Source organism: Apium graveolens, chromosome 6 (genome assembly GCF_009905375.1).
Source record: "Apium graveolens cultivar Ventura chromosome 6, ASM990537v1, whole genome shotgun sequence".
NCBI classification, from domain to species: Eukaryota; Viridiplantae; Streptophyta; class Magnoliopsida; order Apiales; family Apiaceae; genus Apium; species Apium graveolens.
In genome coordinates this window covers 285,475,608-285,503,008 of record NC_133652.1, presented here as the reverse complement: position 1 = coordinate 285,503,008, position 27,401 = coordinate 285,475,608, and the positions used below count along the sequence as shown (strand labels likewise).

The window sequence follows — 27,401 nt, the reverse complement described above, 5'->3', positions numbered from 1 at the left end:
TAATAGAAGCGACATGCTTTTGTGCCTGGTTCACGTCCCAAGTACACCACCCTCTTGCTACGATCCTCTAACTTTCTGACATTAACACTCGGGATTCTCATATATGCCAGGATTCCAAAAATTCTCAAGTGACTCAAGTCAGGCTTGTTTCCGGTCCAAACTTCGTACGACGTCTTTCCTGATAAAACATGCGTAGGAAGCCAGTTTAGTATATAAACTGTGTGACGAACTGATTCTCCTCACATAGTTCTAGGAATTTTCTTTTCTTTCAGCAAACTTCGAGCCATAGCCACAATGGTTATGTTCTTTCGCTCAACGACTCCATTTTGTTGAGGAGAATACGGAGCTGTGAAGTGTCTGACAATACCATTCTCTTCGCAATATGATTTGAATTGGTCTGAAATGAACTCCCTTCCTCGATCTGTCCTAAGTACTTTTCTTTTCTTTTCAGTTTCTCTTTCAAATTGTACTTTGAATTTCTGAAAAGCTCCTAATGCTTCGTCTTTACTAGTAATTATATAAATCCACATAACGCGGATAAACTCATCTACCAATAACATAAAATATTTATTACCAGCCATTTTTTATGGAGATATTGGTCCACACAAGTCCCCATTTATCAGTTCGAACACATGTTTGGCATGAAAGCTTGCCTTTTCCCGGAAATGGTTTGCGAGTGTTGGTGTTTGAACTAAAAAAAGAAAGAGAGAAAATATAGAGAAGTAGTGAATAAAATGAGATACATACTTCTATTTTATTTCTGATAACCAACGTGTGGTTTTATACACTAGAAAATACTAAAACTCCTAAAAAATAGAACTTATCTTATCTACTAATTATTTGAAAAACACCTAACAAACTAATCAACAAAATTTGAAGAAAATAATTCAAATAATTTTGAATTATTCTCAACACTCCCTCATAATTCAAAATTCAAAATTCTAAAATTAATTCCATGATGTTGTACTTCCCACCATCATCATTGTTGTTGGAGCCCTTCTCTCCACAGTTTCATTTGGGAGCCCTTCTCTCCACAGTTTCATTTGGGAGCCCTTCTCTCCACAGTTTCATGTTGATGCACTCTCACCAATGTACACATTGGAGCACTTCTCTCCAATATCAAAATAGTTCTTCATCAAATACTTGTGTCTTATTGACACTTTCTTTCGTCTTGACTCTACAATACTTTTGCACATGTCCAAACCTCTTGCATTTAAAGCATTTAGGCCTTTCCTTGTTCCAACAATCTTTTTTGTCATGCCCATTCTTCTTACAATGACCACATTGAGTAAATTTTATTTTTTGCTTTTGAGTTTTTGCCAAAAAAGCTCCTTCAACCGTATTTTCAGTTTCTTTGTTTCTCATCGCTCTTCTTTGTTCTTGAGCTTGCAGAGAATTAATTAGTTCGGATAAAGATAGTTCACTTATATCTTTTGAATCTTCAAGAGATGAAAGTTTTGACTCAAACCTTTCGGGCAAACTCACAAACAGCTTCTCTACAATTTTGCTATCAGGTACATCTTTTCCCATCAGCCGCATTTTGTTAATAACACCCATCAAATTATCATAATAATCTTGTATAGTGTCTTTTTCTTTCATGGCTAAAGTCTCAAAATCCCTTTTGAGATTTAAAACTTGCATCCTCTTTATTCTTGCGTTGCCTTCATACAATTCTTTTAGCTTATCCCAAGCCTCTTTTCCTGTTTCACAAGTCATAATTCTTGTGAAAATCGATTCTGACACGACCGTATGAATAATTGATAAAGCTCTTGGACCCTTACTTGACTCATTTTCGTGAAGCTTGATTTGATTTAGAGTAGGATTATCGGTAAGAGGTTGTATCTCCCTCTCACTTTCCACCCATGTCCATAAACCCAAACCTTTTAAATGAGTTTTCATCTTAACAGCCCATACTTGATAATTTTCACCATTAAAAAATGGAGGAGAAAGATTTGGTGTTTGATTTGAAGACATGGCTATGTTATATCACAGACCCTTAAGATTAATAAGGCTCATGATACCACTGTTGGTGTTTGAACTAATAAAAGAAAGAGAGAAAATATAGAGAAGTAGTGAATAAAATGAGATACATACTTCTATTTTATTTCTGATAACCAACGTGTGGTTTTATACACTAGAAAATACTAAAACTCCTAAAAAATAGAACTTATCTTATCTACTAATTATTTGAAAAACACCTAACAAACTAATCAACAAAATTTCAAGAAAACAATTCAAATAATTTTCAATTATTCTCAACAGCGAGTCTGTTTTGACATTAAGCATCCGGTGCACAAGTCATTTGGTGCAGTAAACTCTGGCATCCCGTAAGCCATCTCAACCTTTGACATCAACATCATTGACTGAAAATTTACATGCCCGAGTGTCGAATGCCACAACCAAGTGTCTTGTTCATGTTTCGATAATAAACACCGAGGCTTACTAGTTTCAAGTAATATCTTGTACAACCTATTGACTGATCTCTGTAAATTCATAATCAGCCTCCCCACACCGTCATATACCCACAGATGACTCTCATTCATCACCACTTTATTCCCATTTTCTAACAATTGCCCAAGGGTTATAATAATGCTACAGAGTGTAGGGATGTAATATACCACATTAAAAATAATCTCCTTACTATTTTTGCACTTGAACATCATCGAGGTTTTGTCTTTGATCTCCACAGTGGACCCATCGCCAAAATTTACCAAACCAGTTACTATTTTATCCAGTTCATTGAATTTTGTGCGTTGACCTGTCATATGGTTGCTGGCACCATTGTCTAGATACCATACGTTTGAATTAATTTATTTTTATGCTTTCTTCAACTTAGGATTAAACAAGTCTTCATTTAATAATAGTTTGATGTCCTTCTCGACGGTATATTCAACCAAAAGGAGTACAGGTTGTTCATCTGTCACTTGTGCGAAGTTGGCTTCATGCTTCGTTTCTTTATCTCGCTTAGATTTTCTGCACTCACTAGCATAATGTCCTAAGACATTACAGTTAAAGCAGCGTACTCGACTTCGATCACGACTGGTACGACTACCCTGGTTCCCAAAGTTGCTGTGATATTTAGAGTTTGGTGACACATCTGTTCCCCCTATCTTGGAACTCTTCAACCACTTTTCCTTTGTGAGTAAAAGTTGTCCTTCAGTTCCTTCTCTCCTCATCCACTCTTCTTCGGTCAAGAGGAGCTGTCCTCCAGTGTTCTCAGATTGTTTACCCTTCAATCTTTCCTCGTGGGCCTTTAAAGATCCAATCACCTCTTCGACTGTCATCTTTTCAAGGTCTCCGAACTGTTCTAAGGCCGACGCAATCTGCAGTTACTTGCCAGGCACCGAACGAATAAGTTTCTTTACTACATATGACTCATCAATGCTTTCTCCTAAAATCTTGATGTTTGTGACCGATCCATTCAATTTCATTGAGAAATCATCGATTATGTCAGTCTCCCTCATATTTAAATTCTCAAACTCCGTCTTGAGTGTTTGGATTTTAGCCTTCTTGACTCTGTAAGCTCCTAAACACATCGTTCTCAATGCCTCTCACCCTTCCTTAGCAGACTTTTTATCATCCAACGAGAGTAAAATGTCTTCTGGGATTGCTTAAAAAATCACAGCCAACGCAACCTGTCTGTCTTGTCATCCACACCAGCCTCTGAATCAGTGGGTTCTATAGCTTCCCAAATCACGTGAGCTTGCATTATTACCCTCATTTTCACCAACCATACAGTATAATTGCTTCTCATCAATATCGGGTAACTCAGTCCTACTATATTGTCCTTCATCTTGTGTGTCTCCATTGTATCTGTTTTCGGCATATACTTTGGCATCCACTAAACGTAGGAGCTCTGATACCAAAATGTTATTTATAACACTGGGATGAATAAAGAACAAAGCTACAAAAATGTTCCGAGAGAGAGATTTAGCAATACTAATATCTATATTACTTTTCTTATTACTCACAAATGAATACAAAGTACAATATGAAGAAACTACTGCTACCTAAAAACAAGGATCAGACCCCTACTATGAAGCCACTAACTAAACAACAATCTCCACGTTAATAATTATTACAAGATAAAACCATATAAGTTTAGATTATAATTCTAACATAACCCACCATTAATTATTATATTTTTTGATTAATATAATTGAGAAAAGTGTAACTTGCTTTAAATGTTTTGAAAGTTGAGAACCTTAATTTGTTATGTTTATGCAGGCACCGTTCAAAAAGATGGGAAGCTCGAATCTATAACGGAAAGAAATATAGTTACTTGGGAAGCTACGGTAAGAACAATGTATATGATTTCTTATTTGTTAAAAATATTCAATTTACTAGATCATTAATTATGTGTTAGTAATGGTCATTATAAATGTTATAAGAACCATACCTTCTTAAATTATTATTTTGAGTAGTTTCAAGATTAGACTTGGCAAAATAACCAAAATGAATCAATTATTATCTCAGTAACTTTATACATAATATTTTGTAATCATATATATTATTGTACTAGTAGATCATACATTAATCTTGGTATATCAATCTCTTCCTATGAATACGCTTACTATCATGGGGACTTGTTATTTTCTTTTTGTAAAGGTTAGTTTCTTGTAAAAAATCAATTGAAGTTGAATTTTCATTCAAGTGGTTAAACTGTGTTTGTGTAGCATTTCAATAAAAAAATTATTAGAATATTTTATAATGTTTACAAATTTGTGTAACAATTTGACAATAATTATTTTTGATTCATAATATGAAGATTCCCCAAAAAAAGCTGCTATAGCATATGATGAAGCTGTTATTAAGAAGAAAGGGCCCAGCGCTGTAACTAACTTCGATATTAATAGATATACACATCTCCTTGAACAAAAATGTCCTCCACAAGAAAAAGATGGGAATCAACAATGTCCTCCACAAGAAAAAGAGGGGAATCAAATAAAAGACCATCAAGATCATGATCCAACACTTGATGATGAGCGTGGTAAGTTCTATTTTTTAAAGGATAACTTTTAAAAGGTAAACAAATTTTTTAATATTTATTTTCCAATTTTTTAGGTGATCAAAGTCATTTCACTGAAGAAATTTTAGAAGAAAATGTTGGGAAAGATGAACCTCGTAGACATAGTTTCGATTTAAATGAATATCCTCCCCAGGAAGATATGGAAGATGAAGGTAATCTCCAAATTTGTTACTTGTTATTTGATAATATATGTTTCTTAAATTATATTAATATGTATATAGGTGTTGGGGTCAGGTTTTTTTTACTTATTATTTGGTAATATTTATTTTTAAATTATATTATTATAGGGGTTTAATAGAGGCTTCTTAGATCAAAACACAAATGAACACAGTGGATAAATTTTCAATTAGCACATAAACTATCCCAAAAATTTTGTTTTGGAAATAATAACCTTTCGATAAAATAAATTAATAGTACTAAGTTCCATATTATTTTATTTTACTTGAATTACCTTTTACAATTTGTACACGTATAATTTTTTTGTATTTTATGCAAGGTTGATGCCTCAATATAACCATCTATTCAAATAATTTTAAATGTAGTTTACATTAGTTAGTTCATGTAATATACTTTTTTATTATTTATTTATCCACTTGCATGGTTATCCACTTACATATATTATATTTAATTTGAATCATTAATACCCTCTTAAAACAATTTTTTTATTATTTGATAATAATATTTTTTGAATGCATCAACTAGTTTTTGTTTATACATATTATGAAATTATCACTAAGAAAAAATATATTTTACATCCATAACTTTTATACCTATAAAAAGAAAAATTATAATTAACTAGGGTTTAAACCTCTGTGAGAATATCAAGCCTCAAATGCCCCACAATTTTTCAAGAGTTCAACCTTAAACATGAATATTTTACTTGAATTTTTTAACATTCATTGAGTTTGTAAAAACATGGCCATTTGTTGAATGCTAAGTTAATTTTCTTATATTACACTAAAATCTTGTGTTCACTTTTACTAAATACTAGTTTTTATATATTATTAACCCATTCAAAAAAAAATTATTATTAACCTTAATGATTACCACATTGTATGATTGATATTGTAAAACTAAAATATATTTAATTTATCAGTTATCAATCACATGACTAGTTGCTTAGTTGACTTGTCATTAAATGGAAATTTGAATTAAAATGATATATCATTTTATTAAATTTATATTCACTTAAAATCAATTCTAAAGAAAAACTTTTAAATGAAAAATTCATTAGTATTTTAGATTTGATTGAAGGTATGACGTGAGTAGTTTTATTATATGTCAATTTATATGCTATTATGTTACAAGGTTTATGATCACCATTTTTTAACATCATACCAACAAACTCTATATTTTGAATGCAATGTAACTTTACATACAAAATAGGAGTATAGCTTTGTATCAATATCTGATACATCATTACAACACACCAGTTGCAGATCCCACAAGATTCTAGCCCTCTTTACTAGGAATATGAAACTTTTCTCAGCAGATGTTATGGTAACCCAAGTGGAGTCCAAGAAAAGAGCTGAAGTCCTGCCAGAGATGGCTTATGTCTCCACATGTCTCCTTTGGCACTTGTTTTCTCTTTTAGATATTATATATTTTTCCCCATACCTTTCTACATGTTTTCTGTTTATGGTAAGTTTTGCATATTATATGCTTAGGGTCCAACATTTACCCGATTGATAATCAAATTTCAGTTATGATGTAATATAATTAAAAAAATTAGTTAATTTTTCTTGTAAAATTGTTGAACTACATTTCTATTAAACATAATTAATGTTTACATGTGACATTTATCTAGCTCATTTATTAGTATTAAAGATATAAGTGTTATTAAAATGCATTTAATACAAATTTAAATAATAAAAATACTATTAGAATGAGGGGTAAGTTTGTTATATGACACTTCTTACCATCATGAAAAATCACATAGTGAAACTTCCTACTTATAGATTTAAATACATGTTATAAATAATTACTAATTTTGAGGACCTTACTTAATAAAATTTAATTACTATAACTAAAAAGTAAAGATATCATGTTAGATCTAAATATATAACCACCATCATCTTATGCCATATTATCATGGTTACACTAATAGAGAAGCCTGCCTGATTTCATAATGATAGTAGATATGAATCCATATATGAATAGGAATATTTATACGAGTTGTCGGACTTTATCATGAGCATACTTGATTAGGCCTCTAGTTGTATCTCTCTTACACTGATGAAATTTGTTAATAGTCTGGGGGATTAAGACTCAATTAAATTTTTATATAGTAGTCTAACTAGACCTTATTACCTTGAATCAGACCAACTCCAATCACACTTCGATTGGGTATTATACATTACAAAACACATACTTATTGGACCATTTATTTTATATCACCGAATTAGTCAAAATATGGAAAAAATATTAAAAATATAATTTTATTTATTTCGTAAGCATATGTATTATGAATATTATAAAATATTCTAACACCTCCCACCTGGGCTACAAAATACTCCAAACAACAATTATATTTATAAACCATAGGTGCTCACAAAATTATTTATTCTTTAGAATATCTTGGTCAGTGAATCTGGTCCAGCTCATTAATAATTATGAAACCAAAGCGACCTTCGTCACATTGTCGTAACTCGATCCACAATGATCACCACATAAATATATTTAATGACATACATCAAGTATGAATGTGTAACTAGAAATTAAATGGAATGTGTTTTCAATCATGCCTACTTTCAATTGGCATTTAGATCAATCTTTATACTTTTAACTTATGTTGACACCATAATTGAATGAAAAAGCTCAATTAGAGTAATAGAAAGGAAAAACATTACTTCATTCTGTAAAAACTCAAAACACATAATGCATCACAATAGTGTCAATATGAAATTGAGTACCGGTTATAAGAAGAAAATAAAACTCTCACTAAAACTGAAAATATTTCAAAAGGGACAACACCCACATGAGAAGTATTCCCATGAAAGACCTTAAGTGTTAAAACTTTAATTAGTGGGTCATACTCTATTCTTATATAATACTCCCTCTGTACCAATCATTTCTTTACACTTTCCTTTTTGGGATGTCCCATCCAATTTTTTACATTTCAAAACTTACCAAAAATAGTAAATGGGTCCCACCATTTTCCCTCTTTTTCTCCCTTTTCACACTACTTTTACTCCAATATCTTCCTTTTATATATTAAAAATCAAAGGATTCTGCCACTTCACTCACTTTTCTTTTTCTTTTTCACTACTTTATACATATTTCTTAGCCTCCGTGCCCAAACCAAACGTAAAAAATTGGTCGGGACGAAGGGAGTAAATAAATACTACCTTCTTTTTGTAGTCTCTTTGTAATAATTAGATATTTAATATCGATTTGTTTAGATATAAAAAACATAACTAAAGTAGATTTGGTATATCTACACAACTAGCAAAATAAAAAATTGAATACCTAAAGATCTCATATATATTCTGATTTCCAGTAAATGAGCAATTAATATTTTTGTTCGTTGCAAGTACCTCATAACTAGTTTAATCGCAATCTAATGATCCATTTCGGGTTTACTCGAATACCTTCTTTACCTACCTATAATGAATGTCAAATCTGACAAAGAACTAACTTGAACATGCATCACAACTCCCAATAGCTAATACATAGAAATGTTCTACATCTCTTGCCCGTCAAGATCATTTTTAGGGTAGTGTTTGGCTATATATTGTAAAAGAGAGAAAAATATCACAATAGGGCACTAATTTGTAACAGATTGACTCCCATTTGACCCACAAGTAGGACCCATATAGACTAATATAACATTCTAGCCGTGTAATGTAAAACTAGTGTATTTTTATTGTGTAATAATTGGTTTCCTTAATGCCACACTATAATATATAAATAAATTATACTAGAATAAGCAAATATAATGGTTATTTTTTTATAAAATTTAAAATATCAGCCCTGTTTAAGCAACAATCTTATACAAAATATTACCAAAACATCATCCACACTACAAAAACCATGATTCAAATATTATAACCACAACTCCAATATACCAACCATAACTCTAATACGGCAACCTACTACATAGCCAAACTACGACAAAAGTCACTTCAATTCATCAACCATAGCTCCAAATATATCCAAACTACTACCACAGTTTGCATCATAAAAGTAGTAGATACCAAGAGTAATAATGTTATATTAGTGTGGCAAAGTAGTAGATACCAAAAGTAATAATGTTATACCAAAATTTAAAAATTTAACAATATGATATATCAAAGTTTTATAACATGCATATTTAAGAAATGTCGCCTCTGTTTTCGGGAGTTTGAGTGGAAGGGCTGATATGAGATCCATTCTCGACCTGATCACTAGAGACGGAAGCATAGAAGTCTTCAATGTCAATTTTCATATCAGGATTCGCCTCACCTAGCTTCTCTATCATCCAAACCCTATTATCCTAGAGTATTCCGTTAAACTTGGCTTCTAGTTGTTGAGTTATCTGTGCCAAATCACTTGCACTTGGTTGTGCAGTAGTATGAGTTATCTCAAAAGAAACCATTTCCTACAGTAGCAGTAGTTATCTCTAAAGAAACCTTCCTACCAATAAATCTGATCTATGCTTTTCAATGGGAAGCACCGCATCTACATTATTTCCTTCTTTCAGTATCTCTTGAATGCAATTCTACAAGTGAAAGTTAGAAAATATTTGTTAAATGTAAAACAAGACCATCTTTGCGGTAAAAATGGCTAGACTTCCTATTTACCACTAGAAATATTTACAATTCGCATTTGGATTGCGTCTGTATTATATTTGTACTTGTGACCTTCTTTGCACTTGCGACTTTTGAAATAGACTTTAGCATCACCAGGGGTTTCAAGATTTGGGTCTTTGCTTTTCTAGCATATATGAGAAAATGTAAACAAGTAAAAAGCCATGTCACACCACTTTCACTAAAGTATACCTTATCAAAATTGAATATTTATTTCTCATAATTAAAATAATATCGTACCAGTTTGGATCTAACTTAAGCAAGACGTTTATGATTAGGAGTGTGTGGGTCAGCAAATTATTTATGACGAGCTGTATTTTTTCTTTGCAAGTGATTATCATAAAAAAAATTAATTTCTCGATTTAAATTGTACTTAAAGGTAACAAATATATTATGTAATGATCAAGTGGAATTTCATCAGGCCTATTTTCGATCCTTTGCTCATCAGTTCCATATATTATGTAATGATCCTTCGTCGCACACGACTTTTGCACTCTTAAACAAGTATTAAGTGTCATGTTAATCCAATTATAGTCATATTCAGGAATATCATACCTTTCCAATAACGTGTCAAACATAAAATGCATTATTTCACAACAAATATATAAATAAGAAAGGAAATAGTTTCGGTAGTTAAGGCTACCAGAGAATAATGCAACAATTTATTCTTTAATTCTTCAAGAACCACATGCCATTTAACATGAGTAAGCGACACATGATCCTTAACTAGCATCCTCGAAAATTTACTTAGCTCTCGCATAGGCTTATTATCTCCAATTGGTTTGCCCCCTTTATTTAATTTATGACCACCTTTTCATTAGAATTCATACTTTTAACTTTAAATATTTTTGACCATCTTCTATTTTTTTTGGAGTGGTCTAAGTATAAACAAGATATATAAATTTTAATATACTACTAAAAATATTATAGATATTTATCGTACAAATGGGAATTGAGGTTTACATATATAGAGTATCTTGTTCAAATTCTTCTTCAGGTACATTTGGCAAACTAGACTCACCAACATCCTCTATTCTTGGATCTCGTTCAAGATTTTGAGCCTTATGTTCCCGCAACGCCACATAAGCACCAGCTAAACCACTTTCAACAACTTACTACATGTACATGTCCGATTTAAAATTTTTCATGAAATAAACTCTGCACTCCCTTCTTTGCACCACCTTGTTTGCACAAATGGAAGATTTACATGCTTTCTTCCACATATTGTTCTTCTTGCAATTATTGGCCGAGGAAGGAATTCATGGACCAAGCTCCATCTTCTTTGTCTTTCCACGGAATATAAGTAAAATATTAACTCTTTTAATGCATTAATATTATTTTCTTTTAATTGAGAGGATTATCTAAACAAAGTTAATAATTATATATTTTATATACATTATTTACTTTAATTCTGTAGAATTAATATATTTTCCTTTCAAAACTCAAACTGATTAATATATAAAAAATCAGTTTATTGTACCTTTAATGAATCATCATTATCTTCTTGGATATCATTTTCCAAGATATATTCATCAGATTCCCCCGTTTTTGCTCCTTTCCCTTGCTTTTATGGATTGTTGGTCGATTAAAATTATTCACATATTTTCCTTACCCAAGTTCTTCAAACTTTTTATTTTTCCGAGCATACGGTTTATTCTTCCTTGCTTGTACCGATTCACCTCCAGTAATGGGTATCCCCATAATTGCATCTGCATCAATTTCTATCATGTGGTTGACCTAAAACCAGTTTAATTATACACTATATATAAGTTTATTTTTCTTCATGATTTGTAATCCTGGCAACTGGTTGCTTATATTGTCACGGTGGTAAAATCAACTTCAACTTCTTTTATTGCTTCTGTCAGAGCCGGTGTGCAGCAAAAATTTTTTCTTCATTTGTTCTTCTTTAATTGATGCTGTATAAAAAGATGGCATAGTATAATTAGAAAAGAGACTTCACAACTATAAAAATGACACTGACATTTCTCATATAAAATCTTAATACCTTTCATTATGTTCTGCCTCGGTCGTACAATGCCACGAGGTTGCATTTAAACCGAGCACTTATCATCTTTGTGGATTATGCTTCCAGTAGGGCAAATGAAAAAAAAATGACTTCTTCTTATAAGGGATGTTACTTTCGCTTTCTCTTTTTTCTTTCAAATTTCTCCAAATTGATTTTCAAACCCAACCCACAACTGTTCTATGTCCCCGTTAATGGTTCTGCATTTTTCCTTGTTTCAAAATTCCATTTAAATCTGTTCTTTTCTAACCTCCATTTGTGTGAATGATCAAGAAACCTCCTCTGATTCGTACAACACACTTTTCAGCCATGTTATAAATATTGTGAACAGGTTTCGTAATAACACATCGGACACGATAGCTCACACATTGACTCCAAGCAGACATCATAACATATCTTGGGAAATCGCTAATGGTCTAGAACATCCCTTCCTGTAAATTAAAACTATGATCAATAATGACATCATATGTTTGGGCGCAAATACTCCACAACTCTTTTAACTATGCAATAAATGGTTGTATATATACATCTATACTGTTTGAAGTAGAATTTTGACCGGATATTAGTGTAGAGAGAATCAAATTCTCTTCTTTCATATAAATTAAAGGCGGGAGTTTGGAATTTACTAGAAAAAATTGGTCCTGTACTATGACTTAAATTCATTGTATGGAACAGACTAAATCCTGTTGGATATTTTAATCTAAACTCGGTAATTTATTATTGTGCTGTAAGTCTGGAAATGGTCTTCATGCAGTAGCAAGTTTGTAGGGAGTAGTGGTTGAATAAACGTTTGTTGACTCAAGATGTTTAGGAAGTAGTTGGTTAGTTTTCCTTGTTTTTAGTTATTTCATTTTGTAGTCTCCTTTATATGTGTAAGTTGCTGCATAATAAAAAACTAAGACATATGGGTGTATCTTTACTTTTCTCCAGCATATGTGTTAAACACGCGTGAGTTGATTTCATATATCTTTGATCCGTCTAACATTCTGGTATCAGAGCTTATTAACTCTGTTGATGCCCAAGTATATGCCAAAGGCGTCAAAGATGGAGACCGGGAAAAATAAGGAGAGTTTTGGCTTGAGTTATCCCATGTTGACTAGAGGAAACTACACAGCGTGGGCCTTGAAAATGAAGGTATATATGCAGGCACACGGGATCTGGGAAGCGGTGACACCGAAGGATCCAAACGATGCTATAGAAGAGAAAACGGATAAGATGGCATTGGCCGCCATCTACCAGGGTATACCTGAAGATATCCTTTTTTCCGTGGCTGAGAAGGAGACGGTAAAAGAAGCCTGGGAGGCAGTAAAAGTTCTCTGCCAGGGGGCAGATCGTGTAAAACAAGCGAGAATTCAGACACTTAAATCTGAATTTGAGTCGATGAGTATGAAGGATTCAGAATCGCTCGATGAATTCTGTTTAAAGTTGAACGGATTGGTGACCAATATCCGTGCCTTGGGAGAAGATATGGCTGAATCGTATGTTGTTAAGAAAGTGTTACGGGCAATGCCACAGAAGTTTCTACAAATCACATCCGCTATTGAGCAATTTGGTGATTTGGAAAAAATGACTATCGAAGAGACCGTGGGTTCGTTGAAAGCTCACGAAGAAAGAGTGCGTGGACAGAGTGAAACCAGTGGAGAGACTGGTCAATTACTTCTAACCGAAGATGAGTGGAGAAAGAAAGAAAAGGAGGACAATAAACTACTACTCACAAGGGACGAATGGCTGAAACGAGGTAACAGGACAGAAGGATCTTCACAAAAGTTTCGAGGAAAGGATGGATTTCGTGGTGTTCGTGATAAAAGCAAAGTGAGGTGCTTCAATTGTCTTGGGTACGGTCATTTTGCTGCAAAATGCAGAAAGGCGAGACGTGACAAAGAACAGAAGGAGGAAGCTTATATAGCACAAATACCAGACGACGAACCAGCTTTGCTCTTGACAGATGGTGAAACCAGTGTGGGTGATGTAATGTTGATCAATGAAGAAGGAGTAAATCCAAGGTTGGGTCAAGAAAGTGGCGGAAATGAATTTGTGTCAAATATGTGGTATTTAGATAACGGGGTAAGCAACCATATGACTGGACAACGATCAAAATTCAGAGAATTGAACGAAAAAATAACGGGGAAATTCAGATTTGGAGATGGATCAGTTGTGCACATAAAGGGAAGAGGGTCGATTGCAATAAAGTGCAAGACAGGTGAAGAACGACTTCTTCGCGAGGTATATTATATACCCTCTCTTCATAGTAATATCGTTAGTTTGGGTCAATTATTAGAAGAAGGGAATAAAATTATTATAAGTGGTGAGTATTTGTGGATTCGGGACACTGCAGGAAAATTATTGATGAAAGTAAAGAGGTCATTAAACAGGTTGTATAAAATTATTCTCGAATCTGAAGAACCTGGTTGTTTACTATCTCAGAAAACCAGTCAATAGTGGCTTTGGCACTCTCGACTTGGACATGTAAATTTCAATGCCATGGTTCAGTTGTCATCAAAACAGATGGTGCAAGGCCTGCCAAAATTAAAACATCCAAACGAAATTTGCACAGGGTGTCTCATGTCAAAACAAACAAGGAAGTCTTTCCCGACTAAAACGATTTATAGTGCAAAAAAAGTATTGGAGCTCGTGCACGGTGACTTATGCGGTCGGATCACACCATCCATGATGGCTGGGAACAGGTATATATTCTTGTTGGTGGATGACTACAGCCGTGTTATGTGGACATATCTTCTGAAAACGAAGGACGAAGCATTTGAGGTTTTTAAAAGGTTTAAAGCACAAGTAGAAGATGGACCGGAGAAGAAAATTAAGACGTTTAGAACTGACAGGGGTGGCGAATTCTGTTCTAAAGATTTCACCAACTATTGCATTGAGAATGGTATTGCAAGGCAATTTACTGCACCTTATTCGCCACAACAGAATGGCGTGGTGGAGCGACGAAATAGAACAATGATTGAAATGGCACGAAGCTTGCTAAAGGAGATGCAATTGCCTGGTCAGTTTTGGGGTGAAGCAATCAGACACACCATTTACCTTCTTAATAGACTACCTACTCGAGCTGTATCAGGTATTACTCCTTATGAAGCATGGTCTGGGCAGAAGCCACATATTGGACATATTCGCATTTTTGGCTGCACAGCTTATATGAAGATAACAAATGGAAATTTGCGAAAATTGGATGACAGAAGTAAAGCAGTGATACATCTCGGAAAAGAGCCAGGAACGAAAGCCTATAGGTTGTATGATCCAGTAAATAAGGTGGTACATGTCAGCCGGGATGTTATCTTTGAAGAAACAAAGCCGTGGTTATGGAAGCAGAATGGTGAGAGTCAGACATCACAGTCAGAAATATTCGTGACTTTTGATACAAGCACTGCAGAATCTGGAGAAACTGAAAGTGAAGATGTGAATAATACGCAGGAGTATGTTTCTGACACTGAAGATTCTCAAATGAGTCCATCAGATTCAGTACAAGCGTCAAATACTGGAACTCCAACAGAGTCCTTGCATTCTTCGAATTCCTCCACGTCAATATCAGAGTCAATAACGAATAATGAAACTGGAAAATACAGGACTCTTGCTGATATATACTCTAATACCGAGGAAGTCGAGTTAGTGGAGGATGAGTTGTATTTTACAGCAGCAGATGAGCCCACCAGTTACAAGAAGGCATCGAAAGAAAAGCAATGGAGGGATGCAATGGAAAGGGAAATAGAATCAGTTGAAAAGAACAATACGTGGGAATTAACCATGCTACCACCTGGGAAAAAAACAATTGATTTGAAATGGGTCTTCAAAGTAAAGAAAGATACAAGTGGGAAGATTGTTAAATACAAAGCAAGGATTGTCGCAAAGGGGTATGTACAAAGGAAAGGGATCGATTTTGAGGAGATTTTCGCACCAGTTACACGATTAGAAACTGTTCGATTATTGCTTGCTCTTGCTGCTAAACATAGTTGGGAGGTACATCATCTTGATGTAAAGACGGCATTCTTAAATGGAGAAATCAAAGAGGAGGTGTATGTCACCCAACTAGAGGGGTTCGTTCAAAAGGGTAGAGAACATTTGGTGTATAGGTTGTACAAAGCGCTCTATGGACTGCGACAAGCACCCCGAGCATGGTATGCGAAGCTAAACAGATGTCTAGAAGATCTTGGCTTTGTAAGATGCCCTTACGAGCACGCCGTTTACACCAAAAGGATCGAGGGGGAAATACTGATAATTTCCGTTTATGTTAACGATCTTTTGATTACTGGAACAAGCAAGGTTGTTATTGAGAAGTTTAAGACACAGATGAGTGAAAGGTTTGAAATGAGTGACATGGGTTTATTGTCACATTACTTGGGAATTGAAGTAAGTCAGAGTCCTGGATATATAATTTTGAAACAAACAACGTATGCAAGGAAGATACTGGAGAAAGTAGGGTTAGCAGAATGTAACCCAACCAGGTATCCAATGGACCCGAAAGAAGTCATTACAAAAGACGACGGAGGCAAAGAAGTGGATGCAACATTCTTTAAATCTTTGGTTGGAGGGTTACGTTATCTCGTACACACTAGACTGGATATAGCGTTCTCTGTCGGTATTATTAGCAGGTTCATGGAAAGGCCAACATCAATTCACTTAAATGCAGCAAAGCGTATTTTGCGTTATATCAAAGGTACTCTGAACTTCGGTCTCATATACACTAAGGACAGTGGAAACAGTATTCTTACTGGGTATTCAGACAGCGATTTGGCAGGGCATATTGAAGACAGGAGAAGTACCGGAGGGATGGTTTTTTATTTGAATGAAAGTTTAATAACTTGGGTGTCACAGAAACAAAGGTGTGTGGCTCTAAGTTCGTGTGAAGCAGAGTTTATGGCAGCGACGGTAGCTGCGTGCCAAGCAATTTGGTTGAGGAACCTGTTAACTGAGGTAACTGGTGAGAAACTTGGTCCTGTGATTCTATTCATCGACAACAAGTCAGCCATTGACCTTGCCAAAAACCCTGTATTTCATGGACGCAGCAAGCATATAAGTATTCGCTATCATTTTATTCGAGAATGTGTCGAGAGAGGTGAAATCCTAGTGAAGCACATCTGTTCAGAAAATCAACGTGCAGATATCCTTACTAAATCCATGGCAACATTTAAGTTTGAGAAGATTCGAAAGCTGCTCGGAGTGAAGGACCTGACTACACCAGTTTAGATTAAGGGTGAATTTGTTGGATATTTTAATCTAAACTCGGTAATTTATTATTGTGCTGTAAGTCTGGAAATGGTCTTCATGCAGTAGCAAGTTTGTAGGGAGTAGTGGTTGAATAAACGTTTGTTGACTCAGGATGTTTAGGAAGTAGTTGGTTAGTTTTCCTTGTTTTTAGTTATTTCATTTTGTAGTCTCCTTTATATTTGTAAGTTACTGCATAATAAAAAACTAAGACATTTGGGTGTATCTTTACTTTTCTCCAGCATATGTGTTAAACACGCGTGAGTTGATTTCATATATCTTTGATCTGTCTAACAAATCCATCACCATCTACACCCACCCTTATATTTCAAATTTATATTATAATAATTTCAGCTTTATATGTATCATCTTCAAATTTATAAATACCCATGTTATTAGAAATGGAACAAGATAATTTTTTAAAGTAGATGGGACTTTCAAGATACAACAAAGAATATAAAAAGGGGATACAATCTTTTGTGGAAAAGACATTTCAATTTTTTCCTAGGTTGGGTTTCAGAAGTTAAAGTATGAAGTAGTATTGATTTTGAGGACCGAAGCGTGGACTCGTTTCAGGGATAACTTGCATCAGATGTTGGATTGTACAAAAATGACCAAATGATGGCCACTAGCTTTGACCCAAAATCAATATTGTATATTTATTTTCAAAAATTATAGTTTGTATCCCTTTTTTTGAAGTCTTATACAAATAACACCCATTTTGCCTAATTTTGTTTATTTAGCATAGGAAAAATAGGAATTTCAGCTTGAAAAATTAATTAACATATATTTTATAATTTTGAATTTTCATGTCATACGAGTAATTTCAAATAAATATATTTATTATATGGTGTTAATTTCAAAATTTAATTTATAAAATATATTTTTAAATATTAATTTTGATTGTATATTAAATTTTATTATTAAATTTATTGCATCATTTTTTTAATTATTTGACATTTTCATTATTTTAGTATATTTAAGAGGGATAATTCAATATTCTAACTTTTTTTTTGCTTTTTTCGAATTATAACTACAAAATTTATTTATTTTTTATATTAAAATTCTTGTTTTACCCCTCTTTATTTGAGTTCTAAATGTTAAAGAGTTGCATTTTGCATAATTGAATATTAGGGGTAGCAAACTGCAATTTCTGAAAATAGGTATATAACATTGATTTTGAGCGAATGTTAACGGATGAAAAATGTATTTCTCTTATAATCAAAGACTTAGGACTTGATATAAAAGAATCATTGCATGGCCAAATAGTTTCAAGGTGTATGGGGTAGAGAATGAAGATAAACACCTTTGTGATAATTGTGGGGTTTGGAGATGGGTTTTACAAGAGAAGAAAGGGTGAGTTGCTAATAATGATCCGGAGAAGTTAATTAGCAAAGTGCCATCAACTGTGCAAATAATTTTAAAAACTCATGATATGGCCTGCAATGGCAAAGATTGAAGAACTAAGGCACCTGGGTTACGCTAAAGCTTTGAAGATAATGGACGCTAATATCCTAGTCTTACTTCGAATATGAACCAATGCATATTCCTACTTACATACCATATTTAAACCATATCTGTTAAATCCTAAAAAATAGAAAAATTATACTTAAGTATGGTCTGGCAAGTGCATACTGCTGGTGAAATCCTAAAATTTAAGTAAAACTAAAATACAAACCAAGAATAACTAACTAGGTAATCTCAAAATTTTCAGGGTGATACCCACCATTTGGGGGTTAGTACCCAAAATACCATTTGGCGGAACGGAGTGCCCAAATTACCAGTTGAATACGCATGTCCAACATACGAATTTCATTATTTTAAAATTTATAAAGGATACGCATGTCAGACATGCGTATTCAATTTTTTTGTTTTTAGGGAATACGCATGTCTGAAATGCGTATTCCTTGTTTTTCAAAAAAGTGAATACACACAGCACACATGCGTATCCTTTACAAAAAACTGAATGTTGTATAAAAGCTAAACAATAGTACACACCAGTTGTAGAATAGATAAAAGGAATGAAAACACCAGAACTGAGTATAAACTCGTTTTCTATTTCTTGCTGATAAAAAAAACTACAAATAACTACTTTACATTATTTTAAACTAAAAGACAGTAACACTACCACTATAGATAAGGCTAACAACTAGCAACTATCTCCTAATAAAACTCCACCTCTCCACTTATTCAAACGACTCCTTCAAACTCACCTCACAGACAATGACTTATTCATGTGGACCTTACGTGGCATAACATCTATACTCACCAAGATTTTTTCAAAAACTGGATCATATAGTCTACAAGCGTTAGTCCCCGGTTCTCTTCCAAGATAGATCTTTTTCTTACTTCGATCATCATGTTTTAATGTGTGTATACCAGGCATCTTCATATATGCCACACAACCAAAGACTTGTAAATGGCTAACGTCCGGTTAATGCACGCGTTGGAAATTGATTTTAAATGTACACCGAATGGCGCACTACTTCCCTCAAAAATTGTGATGGGAGATTTCTTTCTTTTAATAAACTTCTTGTCATGGCCGGTACATTACGATTTTTTTGCTCGACCACCTCATTTTACTGTGGGGTGTAAGGAGCAATGAATTGCTTGGAGATACCCATGTTATCACAGTACTCTATGAACTGCTTTGAACAAAATTCTCCACCCCTATCAGTTCGCAACATTTTTACTTTCTTTTCCGAGTCACGTTCAACCAGCAACTTAAACTTCTTGAATGCCCCAAATGCTTCATCCTTCCTGGAGAGTATGTAAACCAACATAACTCTGCTGCAGTCGTCAACCAACAACAAGAAGTATTTGTTACCTGCTTTTGTTGCTGGCGTTATTGGCCCACATAAGTCTCCGTGAATCAACTCCAATGGTTGTTTCCAACGAAAATTTGCGTGAGAAGGAAAAGATTTCCTTATCTGCTTTGACATCAGGCATCTAGCACAGACTTCCTTTGGTTGGATCAATGAGGGTAGACCATGCACCATTCCCTTCTCAAATATTAATATCATGGCTTGGTAATTTACATGGCCAAGCACTATGCCATAAGTGGGCTATTGCAATGCCTAAATGTTGTTACAATAGGCCCAAAAAACATTACATTAGGTCTATTGTAACACCAAGGGGCGTTACATATACGAATATTACAATAGATACCCTAATATAACACTTCTGTGATCTATTGTAACAGTGATAAAAATGTTATAATAGGCAACTAATGTAACACTGTAATGCCCAAATGTAACGCAAAATGAGTGATACATTAGGTTTGGTCAAGATTGCAAGCGTGGATCCAAATGTGGGTCCCACGGCGTATTATAACAGTATGTTTTATCTATTATAACACCTATTTTTTGTAATTAAGCAACACTAGGATATGTAATATAACATTGTATATAAACAACATTATGTTATTTTTATTTTATTTTTAAAATATATACTCAATCTAAAGAACAATCCCATAATCAATAAAATATCAAATTTGCATATATGAATCTCAATTTTTCGAACCAAACTATTAAATAACAGTCTTAATTCTCCAAACCATAACACTATATAGGAGTCTCATCTCTAACGCTAACACCTAAAACATAACATCCAAGTTATCCTTAGATAGGAAAAAATTACTCTTCGACTATTAGCAAAAAACTGATTCAGGCAACTGATGACTTGATATAAGCTATGCGATCAGCTTGCTCTTTTGGCTCCTTTTACCCAGGAAACACCATCTTTGTTCGAGGAATGTACTGCATAAATTCAACATTAGCGATGAAAAAGCTATAATTTCACTTATATAAAAGAGGAAAACCTGCAAATACAACAGTCACAAATTAGGAAAGAAATATTTTCTAAAAATAAACATGATAATTACTAGGTGATCTAGAAACTCAAAGCCAACCTCTCCCTTTTTTTACTAATTATGTAGTAAGGCAGATGAAAGGAATAATTCTGTAGTAAGGAAGTGAATACAAATAGGGATTTTTATTTTTTCCACGGCCCCATGTATGCAGTTTCATATAGTTCAAGACAAGTAACCCCGGCTGAAGAATTTCCAAAGATAATCGTGACAATCCACTTGTCCAGATATATGTCATTAAGAAGTCTGCCTGAAAAAATAGACTTTTATAATATATTATCTGTTTTCTATAGAATTATAAGATATAATTCAAATTTCTTTAGATATTTCAAAATATAAGAAGTAGATTACTTCTAAAAGATAATGTTATTTAGATGAATAGAGGATACAAAATAAACCAGTGCAGGAGAAGTGAAATATTGGCTGATAGTGAAAACTGAAAACTAAAAACCAGGCAACAGAAACTTTTAAACTATAGCAGGAAAGTAATTTAACTACTAAACGTTGTATCAAAAATTTACTTCTCGATACATATCCTACTATTTTGGCCATTCCCATCATTAAAAATGGAACTACGTATATACACGCTGCAAGTATTACACTTGAAAGATAGCTTGTTACTGTAGATTGCAATCATGTTCTGAGACAAACAAAACAAAGGCATATATATATGCACCAGAACCCGTATAAAAACATTGATAAAATATATACTAAATACAAAAATCATATCGTGTTGAAGTTTACCTACAGGAAACGAGTCAGGTAATGTGTAAAATCTGATATAAAGCAACTCGTAAATTTGATAATTACAAAGATAAGAAGATTGGCTAAGCATGTCAACAGAGTTTCTTCAGAATCAGTAAGACTTTTGTTATTCAAGTAGAATTCTGAAAACTGTTCACGGAACAAAACATAAAAGTACAAAGCCTGCAGATTCACTGTTTATGTGTATGTTCAAGCTCTTCACTATTTTTTGGTGCATATCAACTTGTAAATGTCCACTGGGTGCACACACGTATGATTTGCGTACTAACAGCTACATTAAGAATATATAAAAATGATCACTGGGTGCACACATGTATTTATAGAGGCACAAATCTTTTTAAAACGCAAACCTTGTCCATTTGTTTTGCTCACAGGACTACAACTTCTAGGCTTTGAAATTTACATGGTCATACAGTTTCCTGCAGAAAATAAAAAATCAGACTAGTCTAATTAGCTTGAACTCAACTACTGATAGCATTCTTCGAATTGTAGCTTGAACTGAAAATATTGGGAGAATCTCGCATATCTATAATAAAAAAAAATTACAAAGAAACAAATAGCTCTCTTCTGTTATTAAGAACATAAATAGTTGTCTTTGTTGGGTTTTGTGAAGTCTATTAATTAAGCCCATGAAAATAGACTATTCAGATTTAGATGAGTTTGTGGATTAGTCTACTTTTCAGATTTGGACTGTAATTTTGATTTAGGCCTAGTTTCTTCTCTTATAAATACTCATGTATTTGTAAAATCATAACACAACAAATTGTGAGAGATCAATACAAAATTAGTGCGGCTTGTGGAGTAGGAATTTCTGAACCACGTAAATCTTTGTCTTGTGTGATTATCGTTTATTTTCTTGTTCTTATTTATTCGCTTTGGGTTTTGCTTTCGTTGTTGTATACTCAACAACTGGTATCAGAGCTTAGGTTTTCAGGCGAGTGGGAGCGATGGCAGAAGATGGGAAGGTAAATATCGACAAATTTGATGGCAAAGATTATGGGTTTTGGAAGATGCAAATTGAGGATTATTTGTATCAGAAAAAACTACATGAACCGCTGGAAGAGAAGAAACCAACTGCAATGAAGGATGAAGATTAGAAGTTTTTGGACAGGGAGGCTCTGGGGGTTGTCAGGTTGACTTTGGCGAAGAACGTTGCTTACAATATCATCAAGGAAATGACAACTTATGGTTTGATCAAGGCTTTGTCAAACATGTATGAGAAGCTGTCTGCTTCAAATAAGGTGCATTTGATTCGCTTGCTAGTTGCCACTAGATTGAATGAAGGCGATTGTGTTGCTGATCATGTGAACAAATTTAATTCCATCCTAGCAAGATTGGCATCGGTGGATATTAAATTCGATAATGAAGTACAAGCCTTGTTGTTGGCATCTTCATTACCAGACAGTTGGTCGGGATTTGTCACTGCCACTACAAGAAATTTGCAATCACACAACACCTATGAAACAACGGTCGACCAAAAAACCGTTGCCCCAAATTAGGAGACGACGGGGAATTTTTTTTCTGCGAATAACTGTTGTTAGCCAACATGTAGAACAATGGTTATAGCAGTTTTTCGAAAGACTTGTCTCTGTGACATCCTCTTATCGAGGTAGACAACAGTTCTTAAATTGCACTGTTGTCATAGATCTTTAACATAACAGTCCAAAACCGTTGTTAATAAGCTAACTTATTGTAATCTCAGACAATGGTTTTGGACTAATTTGAAAAAACAGTTGTTACAAAATATACATATAAACAACGGTTTACGGAGTCTGTTGTATAAAGGAGTCAACAGAGAAGCATCATACAACGGTTTTACAATTTTGACAGAATAACTGTCGTCTGTTTACAAGAAATCATGGCACCACCTGATTGGTGGAAAATATTTCACTTGGATCGCTGAGTTGGCGAAATGAGAGTCGTTGATTGATTTTACTTGGATTGCTTAGTTGGAAGAATGAGAACCGTCGATTGTGAGAATTTATCACACAACGGTATTTTGCAGAAACCGTTGTGTAAAATCTAAAATTCAGATTGGTTGATAATTAGCGAAATAATCTTTTAAAATGACTTTTTAGACGATCAAACCTTACGGATGTTAACATATATTGATTTTAGCCATGTAAAAAAATAATAAAAAATTTCAAAATTTATCTTGCTTGACTTTATAAGGAAAATGAGGTAAAAGTACAACTTCCTAAAACAAGATTCGTTGCCGATTAACGAAATAAATTTTTCAAATGATTTTTTGGGCGATCCAACCGTACGGATCTTAACATATATTGATTTTAGCCACGAAAAAAATAAAAATAAAATAAAATTTATCTTGCTTGAGTTTTTAAGGAAAATGAGGTTAAAGTACAATTCTCTAAAACAAGATTCGTTGTTGATTAATGAAATAATTTTTGAAATAATTTTTTGGACGATCCAACCGTACGGATTTTAAAATATATTAATTTTAGCCATGTAAAAAAAATTTAAAAATTTTTAAAATTTATCTTGCTTGACTTTATAAGAAAAATAAGGTAAAAGTACAACTCCGTGAAATAAGATTCATTGCTGATTAAGGACATATTTTTTCAAAATATTTTTTGGACGATCCAACAATACGGATGTTAAAATATATTTATTTTAGCCATGTAAAAAAATAATAAAAAATTTCAAAATTTATCTTCCTTGAGTTTTAAAGGAAAATGAGGTAAAAGTACAACTCCCTAAAACAAGATTCGTTGCCGATTAACGAAATAATTTTTTGAAATGATTTTTTCGACGATCAAACCGTACGGATGTTAACATATATTGATTTTAGCCATGTAAAAAAATAAAAAAAAGTTTAAAATTTATCTTGTTTGTGTTTTTAAGGAAAATGAGGTAAAAGTACTACTCCCTAAAACAAGATTCGATGACGATTAACGAAATAATTTTTTTGAATGATTTTTTGGACGATCCAACCGTACGGATGTTAAAATATATTGATTTTAGCCATGTAAAAAAATAATAAAAAATTTCAAAATTTATCTTCCTTGAGTTTTAAAGGAAATTGAGGTAAAACTACAACTCCCTAAAACAAGATTCGTTGCCGATTAACGAAATAATTTTTTGAAATGATTTTTTCGACGATCAAACCGTACGGATGTTAACATGTATTGATTTTAGCCATGTAAAAAAATAATAAAAAAATTTAAAATTTATCTTGTTTGTATTTTTAAGGAAAATGAGGTAAAAGTACTACTCCCTAAAACAAGATTCGATGCCGATTAACGAAATAATTTTTTTGAATGATTTTTTGGACGATTCAACCATACGATGTTAAAATATATTGATTTTAGCCATGTAAAAAAATAATAAAAAATTTCAAAATTTATCTTCCTTGAGTTTTAAAGGAAAATGAGGTAAAAGTACAACTTCTTAAAACAAGATTCGTTGCCGATTAACGAAATAAATTTTTCAAATGATTTTTTGGGCGATCCAACCTTACAGATCTTAACATATATTGATTTTAGCCATGTAGAAAAATAAATAAATAAAATTTATCTTGCTTGAGTTTTTAAGGAAAATGAAGTAAAAGTACGACTCCCTAAAACAAGATTCGTTGCTGATTATCGAAATAATTTTTGAAATGGTTTTTTGGACGATCCAAATGTTAAAATATATTTATTTTAGCCATGTAAAAAAATAATAAAAAATTTCAAAATTTATCTTCCTTGAGTTTTAAAGGAAAATTTATCCAACCGTACGGATGTTAAGATATATCAATTTTAGTCATATGAAATAATTATTAAAAAATGAAAAATGATTTTTTCATTTTTCACAACATTTTTGGTTTTCCCCCTTTAATTTTCATTTCCCCCTTCCTTTTATTTTCATTCCCCCCCTTACCTCCCCCTTCCCCTTTCTTTAGATCTGAACCCTCTTCTTCTCCTCTTTCTACTCTTCCATGTTTCTCCCACGACTTTTCTCTCTGTCCTCTCTCTACATGGTTTTGTCGTGGATTAAGTGTGTATTATGATGGGTTTAGATTTTTGAGTTTTCAAACCCTAACCATCTCCCTCTGCAATGTTGAAGATATAATTGGAATGACAATTTTGACGAGACCAAAGATGAGAGTATCGATAGTGCTTGGAAGGTGAGGCAATTTGCATTGATATTTACTAGTAGGCTTACCCCTCTTCCTCTTCTGCTCAGACATGGCCAATCTTTTTACTCCTCCATAAAATCCAATCTTCATCACCGGTCATTCAAGAAACTCTTCAGTTTCCTATCCAGGTTCATATTTTATGTTAATTATTGGATTTTTGATGTACCCTTTTGAATTCTTGATAAATCTTGCTGACCCCTATTTGTGATTTGTGTGATTTCAGAAAGTTAGTTGTGGTATTAGAGGAATTGGTATTGGCCATACAGTAAACATTGAATTTTGTTCTTCTTGTTCTTGCTGGTTAAATGGAAATTACTAATTTTAGCTGATTTTGCAGGTAATTTGGGCTTTAAAATGGGCATCTGAATGAATTGGTAAATATATATGCTTTATTTGGAGTTTTGTTCTGATTATTTATGGGTTTTGGTTTAACTAATTGGAGATTTTTAAAATTGATGGTCCTCTATTTTACACAAAAAACTCCTCTGTCTAATTTCCATAGTATTCTTCAGCCATAATTTTGAGTGAATGACACTTATATATGTGTGTTAATTTTGTGGTTGTTAAACACAGGGAATGTGCTAAAGAACCGGTTAGGTTACACTCAGGTGCAGCAGAGAATAAGCTGAAAGTTCATATACAAGAAGTACTCAAATGCTGAGGGAGGAGCTGTTTCTCTTCTTCCACGGGCCACAGGTAGTAATAGATCAAATTAATTTATGACTTCCAGATGAAATTGGAGAGGGACATGTTTTCTGGCTATTACAGATAATTCAATGGTACAACTTCATACTTTGAGTCCGACATATACTGTGATGATTATTTTCTGTGTGACCTTAATTTCCTTCTCCATTTCCAAGCTGAATAACTTGAAAATATGAAACATTTCAAATTGATCAGCTTCATACTTCTGCTAGTTTTTTTAAGAATACTAGCATATACTATTTGTGACTCTTACCTATTTTTCATACTTTCTTAATTCTTTTTCCACAAGTATTTTCGTTTGTAATCTAATATTTTCAGAGAAGCAAGCATGTTATTAACTTGATTGCAAATGATTCAGCAAAAACAATTTTCCTGTTATGAACGGCTTTTAGTATCTACATTTCCTTGTCAGGCCACATAATTGAATTATATAGTAGATATATCTACACAGGTTTTGTAGATTTTATCTAGATAATGGACATATGTATGTTATTTTGCAAAAGTTGTTCTGCCTATGCTACATATACTAGGAATGTTATGTTTTTTTTAAAACCGACTGGATTCAGAACCGCCTTGTGCAGATCTAGGGCTGTGGTCTTGAAGCAGTTATCTTTATTAGTTTTGTTCTTTTAATGCATTATATATAACTGTACTTCATTTTAATACTAAAGATGTATAATGTTTATGATCCAGTGGCTTGAATCAGAAATGTTGCGGCTCACTCATCTTCATGATAGAGCAAGTGATTTAGGCAATAAGAAAAAATATCCTTTGCTGTTAATTTTATGTTTCGTTCTCTCTGGGTTTTTCTTCTTCTTTGAACATTGTAAACAATCATTATGGATAAGTTATATACACATGCTTATGGCAAC

The 27,401-nt window shown here is 33.3% G+C and overlaps 1 protein-coding gene and 1 long non-coding RNA gene across 2 annotated transcripts; both read left to right on the top strand.

Annotated features, from left to right (window-relative positions):
* The first annotated feature begins 5,072 nt into the window (after nucleotides 1-5,072).
* LOC141666558 (uncharacterized) lies at nucleotides 5,073-6,765 on the top strand. The gene is made up of 2 exons (XR_012552277.1): nucleotides 5,073-5,181; nucleotides 6,463-6,765. It is a non-coding gene; the product is annotated as an uncharacterized LOC141666558 (long non-coding RNA).
* Nucleotides 6,766-12,883: 6,118 nt separating this feature from the next.
* Nucleotides 12,884-14,278, top strand: LOC141666150 (uncharacterized). Its single transcript, XM_074472147.1, has one exon. The coding sequence runs from the start codon at nucleotides 12,884-12,886 to the stop codon at nucleotides 14,276-14,278; it is 1,395 nt and encodes a 464-aa protein (XP_074328248.1).
* Nucleotides 14,279-27,401: the final 13,123 nt, after the last annotated feature.

Coding starts and splice junctions, on each gene's coding strand:
- LOC141666150 (XM_074472147.1), top strand. CDS start 12,884: ATGGAGACCGGGAAAAATAAGGAGAGTTTTGGCTTGAGTTATCCCATG.